The 14,132-nt window shown below is 44.1% G+C and overlaps 1 protein-coding gene across 9 annotated transcripts in view; it reads right to left on the bottom strand.

Annotated features, from left to right (window-relative positions):
* The window catches only part of LOC119978579 (transcriptional enhancer factor TEF-5-like), a 278,752-nt gene that overhangs the window by 57,897 nt on the left and 206,723 nt on the right, over window positions 1-14,132 (bottom strand). For 4 of the 9 annotated variants that reach the window (XM_038820338.1, XM_038820342.1, XM_038820339.1 and 1 more), the window contains exons 4-5: window positions 9,388-9,450; window positions 9,239-9,301 (exon numbers count right to left, since the gene is read on the bottom strand). In XM_038820338.1, the coding sequence (XP_038676266.1) occupies window positions 9,239-9,301; window positions 9,388-9,450 (126 nt within the window). The remainder of the gene's footprint in view (window positions 1-9,238; window positions 9,302-9,387; window positions 9,451-14,132) is intronic. The other 5 variants (XM_038820340.1, XM_038820343.1, XM_038820346.1 and 2 more) reach the window with 2 other exon arrangements.

The following is a 14,132-nucleotide window of genomic DNA, read 5'->3' as shown; positions in this document are numbered from 1 at the left end:
TTCTAGCTACACTGTATCTAAACCTTATTTCTACTAGTTTCTCCATCCTTTTAAAGAGTAAGAACAAAGGTCTCAAGCATTCCCTTCACTTGTGCCTGTGACCTAGTTGTCCCATGTAATAGAACAGTCTGACAGATCCAGTGTGGGACATATAATAAAAGTTGCCTGTGCATAACCAGGATTGTGATTCCTGTTAAAAGCGGTGATGAACTCTTCCAATGAAGAGGTTAGCCTGTGCCAGCACTGACTGATCAATTAGGCAGCAGCATAAAATGAGTTGGATATGCATAATCCCCTTCGCCCAAGAGTGGGCATGTCTTTGGGCAAAAGGAAACAACCTCGAGATCAAAGCCTCATCTGATTTAATGCCCTCATTGTAGGAATGATAATAGAACCGGCTTTTTTCTTGAAACTCTCATTACAATAGCAGTTGCAAATTGGGACCTTGGGAAGTGAAAATCCAAGGTCACAGGGGCAAACAATTTCTCCATTGAGTGTTCAGAACCTGCTGCAATGATGACAATCTGGAACATCGTACCACTGATGAATTATGACTTACTCCTCCCTGCGGTGCATTCTGAGGCGGGTGGTAACACCCTGGTTAACTGGCAGGGATTTGAACACAGGAATCCAGGTTTGTGAGCTGGAACTCTTATCATGGAGCAGCATAAGTGGCTCAAGTATATCTCCAGTGGGCTGTATTAATGAGAAAATTAAATTTAATCTGGTAAAAGATGCTTAAAAAGAGGAACTCTTCCCTTTAAAATGGTGACTTGGGTTGAAAGTTTGTAATTAAAGCTTGTTAAATCCATATGAAGGAGGATCCTTCTCAAACATTTTATAAAGGACACTGGTTAACTGGAATTCCAAGTCCAATTGTTACCAAAACTCTTTAAATTGGACTCCAATCTACTGAATGCAGAAAATACATAACGTCCCGACAGGACTCGATCTTTCGACTTCTTCCTCTGTTGTTCTTAATTCCTTGGTTTAAGAAACCAGGAGCTTTAGAGTATTTAGAAGGTGGACAAGTCCAGAGAGTAAAAACAGGCCAAAGTTTAGAATCAGCTTTTTAGTCATGCAACATTCTGGAAATGTTTAGGGAAAAGGAACAAATGAATGAGTATGTTGAGAGGGGTTAAAGCAAGATCATGCTTGGGCACAGCGCAAAGAGAGGAGGGAGGTTGCCTGTAAAGTTAGTGCATCCCCCAATAAGTCAATATTATTGACCCTTCCTTGGACATTGAAGTGTTGGTTGTTAAGTTCAGCCAGTGGTCAGCTGCTAGGTGTTTTTGTCCAGTGTAAGTGCAGAGAGACATTAAGAGTAATAGATGTTGAAATTTCTCCATTTCAAAAGAGATCCATCCCAACTTATTGACCAGTAACAACATGAAAACCAGAAGACCCAAAAACTGGAAGATGAGTTGTCATCCTAAATGAATCCTTGTACCTAGAGTTTCTTCTGCTTTGTGCAGTAAACTGGCCAATGGGTCTTCAACAAAGGTGCTGTTTTATCAAACACTGAGGTGTTGGCTAGGGGGGGCGGGGTGGTTTCCGGGGGGGGGGGGGGGGGGGGGGGGGGGGGTTTCATGTAATATAATTGTGAGGAATAATGCACCATTCATACCATCAGAGAACAAACACTGTGGGAACGGATCACTCCCTGCCATAGAGCAACTCTTGCTCATCCATCTATTAAAATTGGCAACATTTAAAAAAAAAAACTTTTTCACAGAATGTGGGAGTGCCAGGCCAGTATTACCCAACCCTAATTGCCCTTGAGAAGGTGGTGGTGAGCCGCCACCTTGAACCACTGCAGTCCGTGTGGTGCAGGCACACACACAGTGCTGTTAGGAAGGGAGTTCGACCCAGCGACAGCTAGATAGTTCCATGTCAGGATGGTGAGTGATTTGGGAGAGAAACATGTAGGAGGCAATGTTCCCATGTGTCTGCTGCCCTTGTCATTAGAGCCGAATGATAGTTCTAACCAATGACACAGTGGATTACTGATAAATGTTGGTTTGAGAAATGACTCCACTTGAGGGTCTATCTCCTCACTGGAGATTAAAGCAGAGCTCACAGTGAAGATTGGCTCACTCAGCTAGGAGTGGGCTTCATGTCAGCACTCTCTCTGGTGCCTGATGTCGATGGATATCCAGACCTTACTGATGCCGATGGAATGGCAAGCACAGTACAGATAAGGCGAATGGAAACGAGTTAGTGAAATGAAGGAGGAGGGATATGAACGTGACACAACCTTTTGGAAAAGAGAATGAGTTCTTTCCAATTTGCCTGTCGTTCGAGGGAAATCTGAAGATGCAGCTCACTGTAGTTTGGTTCCCCCTCATAAACACTCTCTTTAATGATTCAAAAAGTGAGTCAGCAGCACTCCATGATCAGTTTTTCCAAACTTTATTTTTGGGATGTGGGTGTCACTGGCATGGATACATTTGCTGCCCACCTGTAGTTGCGCCCGAGAAGCTGGGAAGGGAGCTGTCACCATGAACCGCTGCATTTCGGTTTACGTCCACCCACAGGTGGGACGTGCTAATTATCAACCAAATCAGTCCAAATTTTGGGGGGGGGGGGGGGGGGGGAACGTATTTCTCCTCGGCTCTGGTTGCACATGGTAATAACATCTGGAGCTTGGAGTCTACAGCAACTGCTTGCTACAAACTTCAGACAGAAAATCTGTGTTCCATGATACTATTTAATTCTGTTTAAACATAAATGGGATTTTGTTCCTTATTTCTAACCACTGAACCACTCTCTCTTCACCCATGCTCCCCCCCCCCCACCCCCCAAACCACCACCCAACGTCCACCCACAACTAAGGGATCTTCGTTAAATGGAAAACCCTTTCGGTCGGATCTTCATAATGACTTCAGCTTCCCTCATGAGTAAGAGGGAAGGGAATCAATGCCATCAGTCAGAAATTTCCACGATCAACAATGCTAGTGTGCCAACTGCGGATACGTTGATGTGTCAGAATCTGGTGGTAGGAAATAAATTGATTGGATTCTGACCTCTTTCTACACTGTGACCCCAAGACTCCCCTCACACCCATTCAGCTGAGCTCCCAATCTCCAGCTACATTGGAGAGGCCAAACAATTAGCTCGGAGAATAAAAACTACGTCCAAACAGAAAATTGAACTGCTGGTAAGGCAGGAAATAGGATTTTTGAATGTAGAAGTGGGGGGGTCATTGTCCACCCTCATGAAGTTGCCCTTCAAGCCATCCAACTGTCGACCTCAAATTCAGGAGCGCCTTGTCCAATCAAACTGCACAATCAAACTGCACAGTTTCTGGACTTGCCTTGACCTCCGGGTTGAAGGTGAATAAAGATAATTTGGGGTAGATGAAGAGCATCATATCATGCACGAAGAAAAGTCTGACTGAATCACTGATTCAGTCTTGTTATGCAATGATTCCTAAAGGACTTCCTCACTTCTCAAACTATTGGTAATTTAGCAAAAAAAAAATGCAGGAAGCAGTTTTTAAACGAACAGAACATAAGAATTAGGAGCTTGATTAGGCAATTCAGCCCCTCGAGACTGCTCTGCCATTCAATACGATCATGGCTGATCCCCCATCAGCCTCAACCCCACTGTCCTGCCCGTTCTCAATAACTCTTCAACCCATTAATAATTAAAAATCTGTCCATCTCCTCAATTTTACTCAATGTCCCAGCATCCACCGCACTCTGGGGTAGCCAATTCCACAGATTCGCAACCCTTCGAGAGAAGTAATTTCTCCTCATCTGTTTTAAATCTGCTACCCCTTAGCCTAAAACTATGACCGGTGCTAACCACTGCGCCACAGTGTTGCCCCATTTGCTTCCTTATTACCTGCTGTCCCTCATACTAGTTTTCTGAGATTCGTGCATGAGGACGCCCAGATCCCTCTGCACTTTGAAGCACTCTCTCCATTTAGGTAAAAATGGCGTTTCCATTTTTCCAACCAAAATGGATAACCTCACACTTATCCACATTAAACTTTGTCTGCCAAATTTTGTCCACTCATCTCACCTATCTAAATCTATATGTGATTTTCTTACTTCCTCATTTCAACTTGCTATCCCAACTATTTTAGTGCCGTCTGCAAATTTGGCTATAAAACCTTCCATCCCTGTGTCCAAGTCATTTAAATAGATTGTAAATAGTTGGGACCAGAGGACCGAACCCTGTGCCACCCCACTAGTTGCATCTTGCCAACCAGAAAAAGACCCATTTATCCTGACTTTTTGCCTTCTGTCGATTAGCCAGTCTTCTCTCCAAGCTAATAAATTAGCCCTAATCCCATGTGACCTTTTGTGCGGCACGTTATCAAATATCTTCTGGATATACAACATCTACAGGAAAGTCATTATCCAGTTGGTTTGTTATATCGTTGAAGAACTCTTACGAATTAGTTAAACCCGATTTACACTTCATAAAACCATGCTGACTCTGATGGATTGCGTTTTGACTTTCCAAATGTCCTGTTATTACTTCCTGAATAATGAATTCTAGCAATCTCCCAATGATGGCTGTTAAACTAACTGGACCATAATTTCCTACTTTCTGCCTCCCTCCCTTTTTGAATAAGGACATTACATTAGCATTTTTACAATCCACTGGAACCTTTCCTACATCCAGGGAATTTTGGAATATTATAACAAATGGATTCACTATCTTCGCTGCCACTTCTTTTAAGACCTTAGGATGTAAGCCATGGATGTTTTTTCCCCCTCTTACAATCTTTCTTCCTTTCTGGAATATATTTTAGTTGGGAGGAATTGAATATCTCCTTAAACAACTGCCACTTCTCATCATCTGTCCAAACTTTTAGTCTTCCTGCCCAGTCCACTAGGGCCAAAACTGTTCTCATGCCTACATAATTACGTGTTTAACTCCAGAAAGGTAGTGTGGGACTCCAGTTTCTCACCCTCAAACTGAATTTTAAATTCTACCATGCCATGACCACTCTCTTCTCTGGAGGATCCTCAACAGTAGTAGGCCACAAGGCCATTAAACTACAACATAGAACATAGAAAAATACAGCACAGAACAGGACCTTCGGCTCACGATGTTGTGCCGAACCTTTTGTCCGAGATTAAGAACAAATTAATCTACACCCCATCATTCTACCGTAATCCATATACCTATCCAATAGCCGCCTGAAGGTCCCTAATGTTTCCGACTCAACTACTTCCACAAGCAGTGCATTCCATGCCCCCACTACTCTCTGGGTAAAGAACCTACTTCTGACATCCCCCTATATCTTCCACCATTCACCTTAAATTTATGTCCCCTTGTAATGGTTTGTTCCACCCGGGGAAAGAGTCTCTGACTGTCTACTCTATCTATTCCCCTTATCATCTTATAAACCTCTATCAAGTCGCCCCTCATCCTTCTCTGTTCTAATGAGAAAAGGCCTAGTACCCTCAACCTTTCCTCATAAGACCTACTCTCCATTCCAGGCAACATCCTAGTAAATTTCCTTCGCACCTTTTCCAAAGCTTCCATATCCTTCCTAAAATGAGACAACTCTTCTTTAAACTGCAATTCTCTACCATTCGCTCTTTGGTAACCGTATTTCCCAAATTAATCTCCCTCTCCCCATTTTGAGCACTTCATATAATGTTTTTTATGCATTGGGTATCACTGGCTAGGCCAGCGTTCATTGTCCATCCTTAGTTGCCCTCAATGGTGGTGGTGAGCCACTTATTTGAACCACTGCAGTCCCTGTGGTATAGGTACACCCACAGTGCTGTCAGAAAGGGAGTTCCAGGATATTGACCCAGCGACAGTGAAGGAACTGCGATATATATTTCCAGATCAGGATGGTAAGTGGCTTGGAGGGGAACACAGATGGTGGCAGCTGTGAGTTTGGAAAGTGGTGCCTAAAGATCCTTGGTGAATTCCTGCAGTGCATCTAGTCGATGGCACGTATTGTTGGTACTGTGCGTCAGTGGTGGAATGAGTGCCCAGTTCAGCTTCTGGTCAATGATAACCACTTGGATTGATAGTGGGAAAATCTGTGATGGGTCGATCTCTTGTTGGAAATGGTGATTGCCTGGCACCTGTGTGACACTGTTGACTTGCTACTTATCAGCTCAAGCTTGAATATTGTCTGGGCATGTAGACATGGAACTGCTTCTGCATCAATGACCTGGTTCTCGCACCTTTAGTCATATTCCTCCCCCACCTCCTCTTAGTCTGACTTCATCTATCAGGCGGAAGAGTTGTTCCTTATCCAGAGTGCTTGCTACTGAACTAGGTCACCTCTCATCTCCAGTGCGTAAAAAATATTACACGTTGCATTGTGAGATAGAAGCAATATCTCAGTTAATTCACTTCACCACAGAATAACGACACAGTATATATCCCTTGTAGACCAGCTACAGTAATCGGGAGGTCAGGCTTGTATAAAACTTCAAAAGCAGCCTGGTTTCAATAGACGCGACTTGAGTGGAGGAAAGACCTACAGCGGAGGAAGGAAGTGGAACTAGATTGCAAGAAGAAAGTGGCACGTTAGGGAGCCTATGGAAGCAGGAGATTGCACAAAGAGGAGGGGCTTTAGTTAATAAAGCAGAAGAAGCAGGTTAGCTTGCAATTTCACTGCACACTGCCACAAAGCCAAAATAAAAAAAAGTCACCCCATAATTAGCGAGAGAGGAGCAGAGGACTGAACCTCAGTATAACACCGTTCTGATAACACCGGGGGCGGGGCGGGGCGGGCGGGGGGGGGGGGGGGTTTCCAGTGGAAAGATAACTTGCAAATTTTAGTACACCTGGGTCTAGCCATTGTCTTTGTTAGACTCCCGTACACACGGCCCTTCGAGGGGAGTTCTTTGCAAGTCTGTCGCCAGTTCACTGAATGGGGAGCGTGATCACAAAATGTCTTTTGCTTGTCTTCGTAAAGGTAAGTGGATTGGCCCAGCAGTGGATTTGGCACTTGACACAGCCAGGAAAACGAAGCATTAAAATCGAAGGTTTTGTGCAGTGAGATTTCTGCAGCCTGATTGGGAAGCCCGCAATAAAGTGACAATGCCCTTGGACCAAATCCCCTGAACCTTCAATCTCTCCAGAGCCAGTACGTTAAATGTCAACACTGATCTCTCGAACAGGCTGTCGGGTGATGTGGACATTTCTGTTAGATTAAGGTAACATGCCAACATTTGAATGAATCCTTTTAACTTCCACATTAAATAGCTTGATATTGGACTTTTGAGCTGTTGATCATTACAGCCGGGCCAGTAATGGATGTTGTTAAATGCATTATATAGAATTATAGCATAAAGAGGCCATTCGGTTCATGTGGTTTCAAACAAGCCCCCCCCCCCCGCCCACTTCATGTCACTCTTGTCAGTGTATCTCAGTCACCCAAGTATTTAAGCTGCCCGGTAAATCCATATGTGCTATTCAACACAATTACTCCTTGTGGTAGCAAGTTTCACATTTCACTCTCTGGGAGGCATCAGTGACTTAGTGACCCCTACTTTAATTCTCTCCCACAAGTGGAAATATCTTCTCCACATTTACTACCCCATCAAACCCCTAGGAATTTACAGATCTCTTTATGAGGTCACCCCTCGACTTCTCGCTTTAAGAGAAACCTGGGATCAATCTCATTCGGAATCCCCCCCCCCTTCCTACCCAGGGAATGAAGAGCGAAAAGGAATCTGACTTTATCATGTGCGTTAATCTTAAACCACTGGAAAACGGCGAGCAGTGTACACCCGCAGTTTCTTGGATGTGTGAATCAGTGAGTGAGGCTCCGGGCTGGGACAGGCTTAGAAAAATTAGCTTTGCACTTGGGTGAAGAATGGCTGTTTCCCAGAGGTGCTTTCAGCAGGATTGCCAACCCTCCAGGTTTGGCCTGGAGTCTCCAGCAATTGAAGATCAATCCCCAGAACACTGTTGTGCGCAATACTGGAGAAAAATCGTCAAGATGTTCAAGAAGATTTGCTTTTTTTTTGTCACTTTCTTGAGCTTTTCTATTTACCAGGCAAGTATTGATAATGGGATAAAAGGACTGAAAATCGAGGATCATCCAATGCACCTTTTCAATTATTAATAAAAGGTGGGACATTACAAGGATGGATGCAAGCACTAAAATAAGCAAAATACTGCCGGGACTGGAATCTGAAACTGAGATTTCTGGGAAACTGTAGGGATTTACCAAAGCTGCCAGATCTGCTGAGTTCTTCCTCTGTCCTCGTGACAAGGATGGATGTTATTGGTGGGTTAAATGGCTGGAGTGTGGGATCAAGTCATGCAATAAAAGCTCCAGGGATACATTTAATCCCAGTTGGCAGCAGCTCTCATTATCAGCCTACTGATACACATGGGACTGCATCCCGGAGTGACCAGATGGCCCAAGGGTGGGAATTAGAGAAAGGAGGGTCTCACGGGCCATTGGCAAAACATCGAAGTTTCAACAGAGAGTGAGAAATCCTGTTTCACAAGCGGCATCTTTGTTAGGCTGCCACTGAAAGTTCAGCCTCCTCTCTCCAGCTGTGAGACCCACCCAACATAACCACCCAACTGACAGCAAATTCACAAAGGATTTGGACAAGCACGCTATCCAGGCACTACACTAGTCTATTCACAATTTGAAGTAGTCTCTTTGGCTTTCCAATGCCATTTGCTCTTTGCCAAATGGGGATAAGGTGGTGAAGGCTAGGTAGTGGCAGTGAAATACCCCACAGAAACCCAGGTCTACACAGATATTCTGACTGTCCTACTCAGTTCTAGAATATCCTACAAATCATTAAGCTGGTTTTAGAGGAACCCTAAAAGACCTCAAAGGGCTTTTTTGTTAAGAAAAGTTAGTTACTCTCGCAATATTGGGTTTACAAATATATGGGTTTAGAGAGCACACTGCTGGGCCTGGTACCAGTTGCAAATGTGACCCACCCTAATTGAATTGTGTTCAGTTTGAATTTAAACAAAGCTGGGCAGTTAACTGTTCCATGCTGCATTCTCCATCAGCACTCTCTTTTCATGCAGCATAAATTGTTGTTCCCCCGTTACTGTTGGACAATTCGTGTGAGCTACCCTACTGTTGGACAATTCATGCGAGCTATCATGATGAGTGCACGAGGAAAAGCTTTGATAGCATGTCTTTTTTTCCCAGCAATTGTTGAGGTGTGAAAAAGGGATTTAGGTTTGGTGTTATCAGAACTTTGTACATCTGCTGTTCAGCCTCAGCCAGCAGCCAACCACAAGGCCAAAGCAGAGAAGCGCATACCTTCAGCTTGGACTGAATCTCACGAGCTTTCCTTCGGGCAAGAACCTGCATATGACTAGACACCTGCAGGAAAGAGCAAAGGGGAAGAAAAAGAAGAGCCTGTAACCATGGAGATGAACGTCCCCCGGATTCATGCCGGCTGCACATACCTTGATGCTTGCTTGGTATTCTCGTACTTTCTTCCTGGCTAACACCTGTATGTGACTAGACACCTATGTCAACGAGATAATTTAAAGACAAAAAACACAAATGAAAGATGATGCTTCTGTCACGAGTGAACACAGTGCTTATATTATTAATTAGTTAATTAGTTAGTTAGGGCATGCAGAGCCAGACCGTCCATCACCAACTTTCCCCTTTTCCCCCATCCCTTCTCAAGCTTGCGTATAAACTCTATAGCTGCAAACAGTCATGCAACGACAGCCAAGTTGCTTTCTGGCAGGCAATATTCCTTGACCCTTTCCTTTGTTCTCAAAGTCAGTGCCAGCATTTATTGATATTTGTATGCATTAATGAGTCTTCTGAGTTACCATAGAGCTGCTCCACTCGAAGTAATTCAATTGTTCACTAGCAACTAATTCAAGATTATAAGTCAGGTTCGTGGTGTGGCTCACTTACATGTGCTAGAAGCTACATCTATTCTTACGCTGGGGCCTGTCCCTCTGCAGGCAATAGGAACATGTCCAGGCATTGCATATTTTTTGAATGAACAATAAAGCTCTCTAGTGCATTTGTCAATGCAACATCTCAACCAATCAGTGTTCCCTTGCTAACCAATCAGCATGTACCAGCATGCAGTATAAACTGTTTTTTCCCATGGAGATTTGGTACTCTTGCGAATCTGACCTGATGAGTGCAAGACAAAACGCTTTGACAGCAGGTCTCATTTTTCAGCAATATTCAACTTCATTTAAGTTATAAAGTAATGAACTAACACAGCGTGATAGTTTCAAACAAGTGGGATCTTCCTTCACCTAATGAGTCTGGTGTCCTGGCAGGAACTTGGGTCACTTGAGAAGTCACCAAAGCTTATCACAATCCAATGGGGCCCTCCTGTACCCAGCATTCTGAGGTATTGTTCCACATTCACTGCCAGCCCTCCTAAAACATAGCAACATTTTGCCATTTTAGTGAAGTGTTATTTAATCAGAATACAGTAGGGAAAAGAGGCTATTCAGCTCTTTGTACCGGTGGTGGCTCTTCCAATCAGTCCCATTCCCTTCTTCTTTCCCCATCGCCCTGTGATTTTTTTTGTGTTCAAGTAAGTGAACTACCTTAATGCTCTAAAGCATATATGTCAAACTCGAGGCCCGCGGGCCAAATCCGGCCCGCGGTGGAATTATCTTTGGCCCGCCAGATAATATCTAATTACTTAAAAAAAAAATTTTAGATTAGCCAATTATTTTTTCCAATTAAGGGGCAATTTAGCGTGGCCAATCCACCTACTCTGCACATTTTTGGGTTGTGGGGGCGAAACCCACGCAGACACGGGGAGAACGTGCAAACTCCACACGGACAGTGACCCAGAGCCGGGATCGAACCTGGGACCTCAGCGCCGTGAGGCGGTTGTGCTAACCACTAGGCCACCGTGCTGCCCTAATAATATCTAATTACTATTAAAGCTGGCCCCAGCAATTGAAGCGCCTATGGTGTATGATATGGCTGATGCCGAGTTTATTCAGGTATAGTGTGAATCACAAAGTGTTGGCCTGTGGGAAAAATGTTTTCATTAGAAATTACTCTGGAAAAGCTCCAGATAAAGCAATAAGAAATAAATGCAACTAATTTTTTTATTTATTTAATATTTAATGTTGTTTTTATAGGCAATAACCTAAGCTTTATTAGTTCCAGGTTCAATAAGTTCATTTCAATAAGTTTTGCAAAAAAAACATTGAACCAGTCCGGCCCTCGACTTGTCCCGATTTTTTAATTTTGGCCCACGGTGTAGTTGAGTTTGACACCCCTGCTCTAAAGGATTACTTTCCCTCTTCCTCCACCTCAGTCCTACACAAAAGCAGGGATTTGAATGTTAGGAAAATGGTTAAGACACCAACAAGTATTAACCTCGCCGATTGATGGCTTCAGGCAGGAACCTCCTAGCAATCAGTTCTTCAGGCTTTGACTAGATCCAAATGTTTTTTTCTGATATTGGAGTTTACTCCTTTCCAAAGTAGGAATGGTTGAACAATTTTTAAAGATTGCTGCTCTCCGAGTAGGCTCTCGATCATGATTCCTGCCATTCCCGGCCGAGGCAATCACAGATCCAGAGTTCTCGGCTGCCCAGAGAGCAGGGGCTGTGGGTAGGCCGTTCCCAGCCGGCACACCCCCTGGGTCCCACCCGCAACCAGCAGTGTTAAATCGATCAAGGAAATCAACTTTCTCATCCTTCATCTTAAAACACCTCTCATCTGGAATGATTGCAGCAAGGACCTGGGGGCAGGAGTTTCCATCCCTCCAGGATTAACCATAGGCCTCCAGGGATTGGAGATCAATCTATTGTGTGCAATCTTGGTGAAAATTCATCAGATCGGGATATTAAAAAAGATTGGGTTCTGTTTTGTCATTTTTATTTGAGCTTTTCTCTTTACCAGAAAAATATTGAAATTGGGAGAATAAAAAGAGCTGATAATTATCCAATTTGGTAATGAGTCGCTTTGTTTTTGTCCAATCGGTGTGGGGAGGCAGTACATCATAAGGATGGATGTGTTGACCAACTAAAGGTTGGAGTGTGGGGACAACTCGTGCAATGAAACCTCCAGAAATAGATTTAATCCAGTGGGTAACCCTATCTAGGAAGGAGTGTTCACCCCCACTGTTGTAGCAACTGTTGCCTCATCCAAAGGGTTATCAGGATAACATTGCTCATCACGCTGTTCTATGTCACAGCTTGACCAAATCCAGTAGTCCCCAGGGATGAAAGACTAAGGGTGAAATTTACCAGCTGTTCATAGAACATAACAGCGCAGTACAGGCCCTTTGGCCCACGATGTTGCGCCGTCCTGTGAAACCCCTCTAAAGTCCCTCTACACTATTCCCTTATCGTCCATATACCTATCTAATGACCATTTGAATGCGTTTAGTGTTGGCGAGTCCACTACTGTTGCAGGCAGGGCATTCCACGCCCTTACTACTCTCTGAGTAAAGAACCTACCTCTGACATCTGTCCTATATCTATCTCTCCTCAATTTAAAGCTATGTCCCCTTGTGCTGGACATCACCATCCGAGGAAAAAGGCTCTCACTGTCCACCCTATCTAATCCTCTGATCATCTTGTATGCCTCAATTAAGTCACCTCTTAACCTTCTTCACTCTGACGAAAACAGCCTCAAGTCCTTCAGCCTTTCCTCATATGATCTTCCCTCCATACCAGGCAACATTCTTGTAAATCTCCTCTGTACCCTTTCCAATGCTTCCACATCCTTCCTATAATGTGGCGACCAGAACTGCACACAATACTCCAAATGCGGCCGCACCAGAGTTTTGTACAACTGCAACATGACCTCATGGCTCCGAAACTCAATCCCTCTACCAATAAAAGCTAACACACCGTACGCCTTCTTAACAACCCTCTCAACCTGGGTGGCAACTTTCAGGGATCTACGGACATGGACACCGAGATCTCTGCTCGTCCACCCTACCAAGAATCTTACCATTAGCCCAGTACTCTGCCTTTCTGTTATTCCTTACAAAATGTATCACCTCACACTTTTCTGCATTAAACTCCATTTGCCACTTGTCAGCCCAGCTCTGCAGCTTATCTATGTCCCTCTGTAACTTGTAACATCCTTCTGCACTGTCCACAACTCCACCGACTTTAGTGTCATCTGCAAATTTACTCACCCATCCTTCTACGCCCTCCTCCAGGTCATTTATAAAAATGACAAACAGCAACGGCCCCAGAACAGATCCTTATGGCACACCACTAGTAACTGGACACCAGTCAGAGCATTTCCCATCAACCACCACTCTTTGTCTTCTTCCAGCTAGCCAATTTCTGATCCAAACTGCTAAATCACCCCGAATCCCATGCCTCTGTATTTTCTGCAATAGCCTACCGTGGGGAACCTTATCAAACGCTTTACTGAAATCCATATACACCACATGAACTGCTTTACCCTCATCCACCTGTTTGGTCACCGTCTCGAAGAACTCAATGAGGTTTGTGAGGCACGACCTACCCTTCACAAAACCATGTTGACTATCTCTAATCAAATTATTCCTTTGCAGATGATTATACATCCTATCTCTTATAAACCTTTCCAAGACTTTTCCCACAAGAGAAGTAAGGCTCACTGGCCTATAGTTACCGGGGTTATCTCTACTCCCCTTCTTGTACAAGGGGACAACATTTGCTATCCTCCAGTCCTCTGGCACTATTCCTGTAGACAAAGATGACTTAAAGATCAAAGCCAAAGGCTCAGCAATCTCCTCCCTAGCTTCCCAGAGAATCCTAGGATAAATCCCATCCGGCCCAGGGGACTTATCTATTTTCACACTTTCCAGAATCGCTAACACCTCCTCCTTATGAACCTCACGCCCTTCTAGTCTAGTAGCTTGTATCTCCGTATTCTCCTCGACAACTTTGTCTTTTTCCTGTGTGAAAACTGACGAAAAATACTCATTTAGCACCTCTCCTATCTCCTCGGACTCTACGCACAACTTCCCACTACTGTCCTTGACTGGCCCTACTCTTACCTTAGTCATTCTTTTATTCCTAACATACCTATAGAAAGCTTTAGGGTTATCCTTGATCCTACCTGCCAAAGACTTCTCATGTCCTCGCTTGGCTCTTCTTAGCTCTCTCTTTAGAGCCTTCCTGGCTAACTTGTAACTCTCAAGCGACCCAACTGAATCATCACGTCTCATCTTCACATAAGCCTCCTTCTTCCTCTTG

The sequence above is a fragment of the Scyliorhinus canicula genome, chromosome 15, assembly GCF_902713615.1.
Source record: "Scyliorhinus canicula chromosome 15, sScyCan1.1, whole genome shotgun sequence".
Lineage (NCBI taxonomy): Eukaryota > Metazoa > Chordata > Chondrichthyes > Carcharhiniformes > Scyliorhinidae > Scyliorhinus > Scyliorhinus canicula.
Note: the sequence above shows the minus strand (reverse complement) of the source record. Positions and strands in the feature narration are given on the sequence as shown.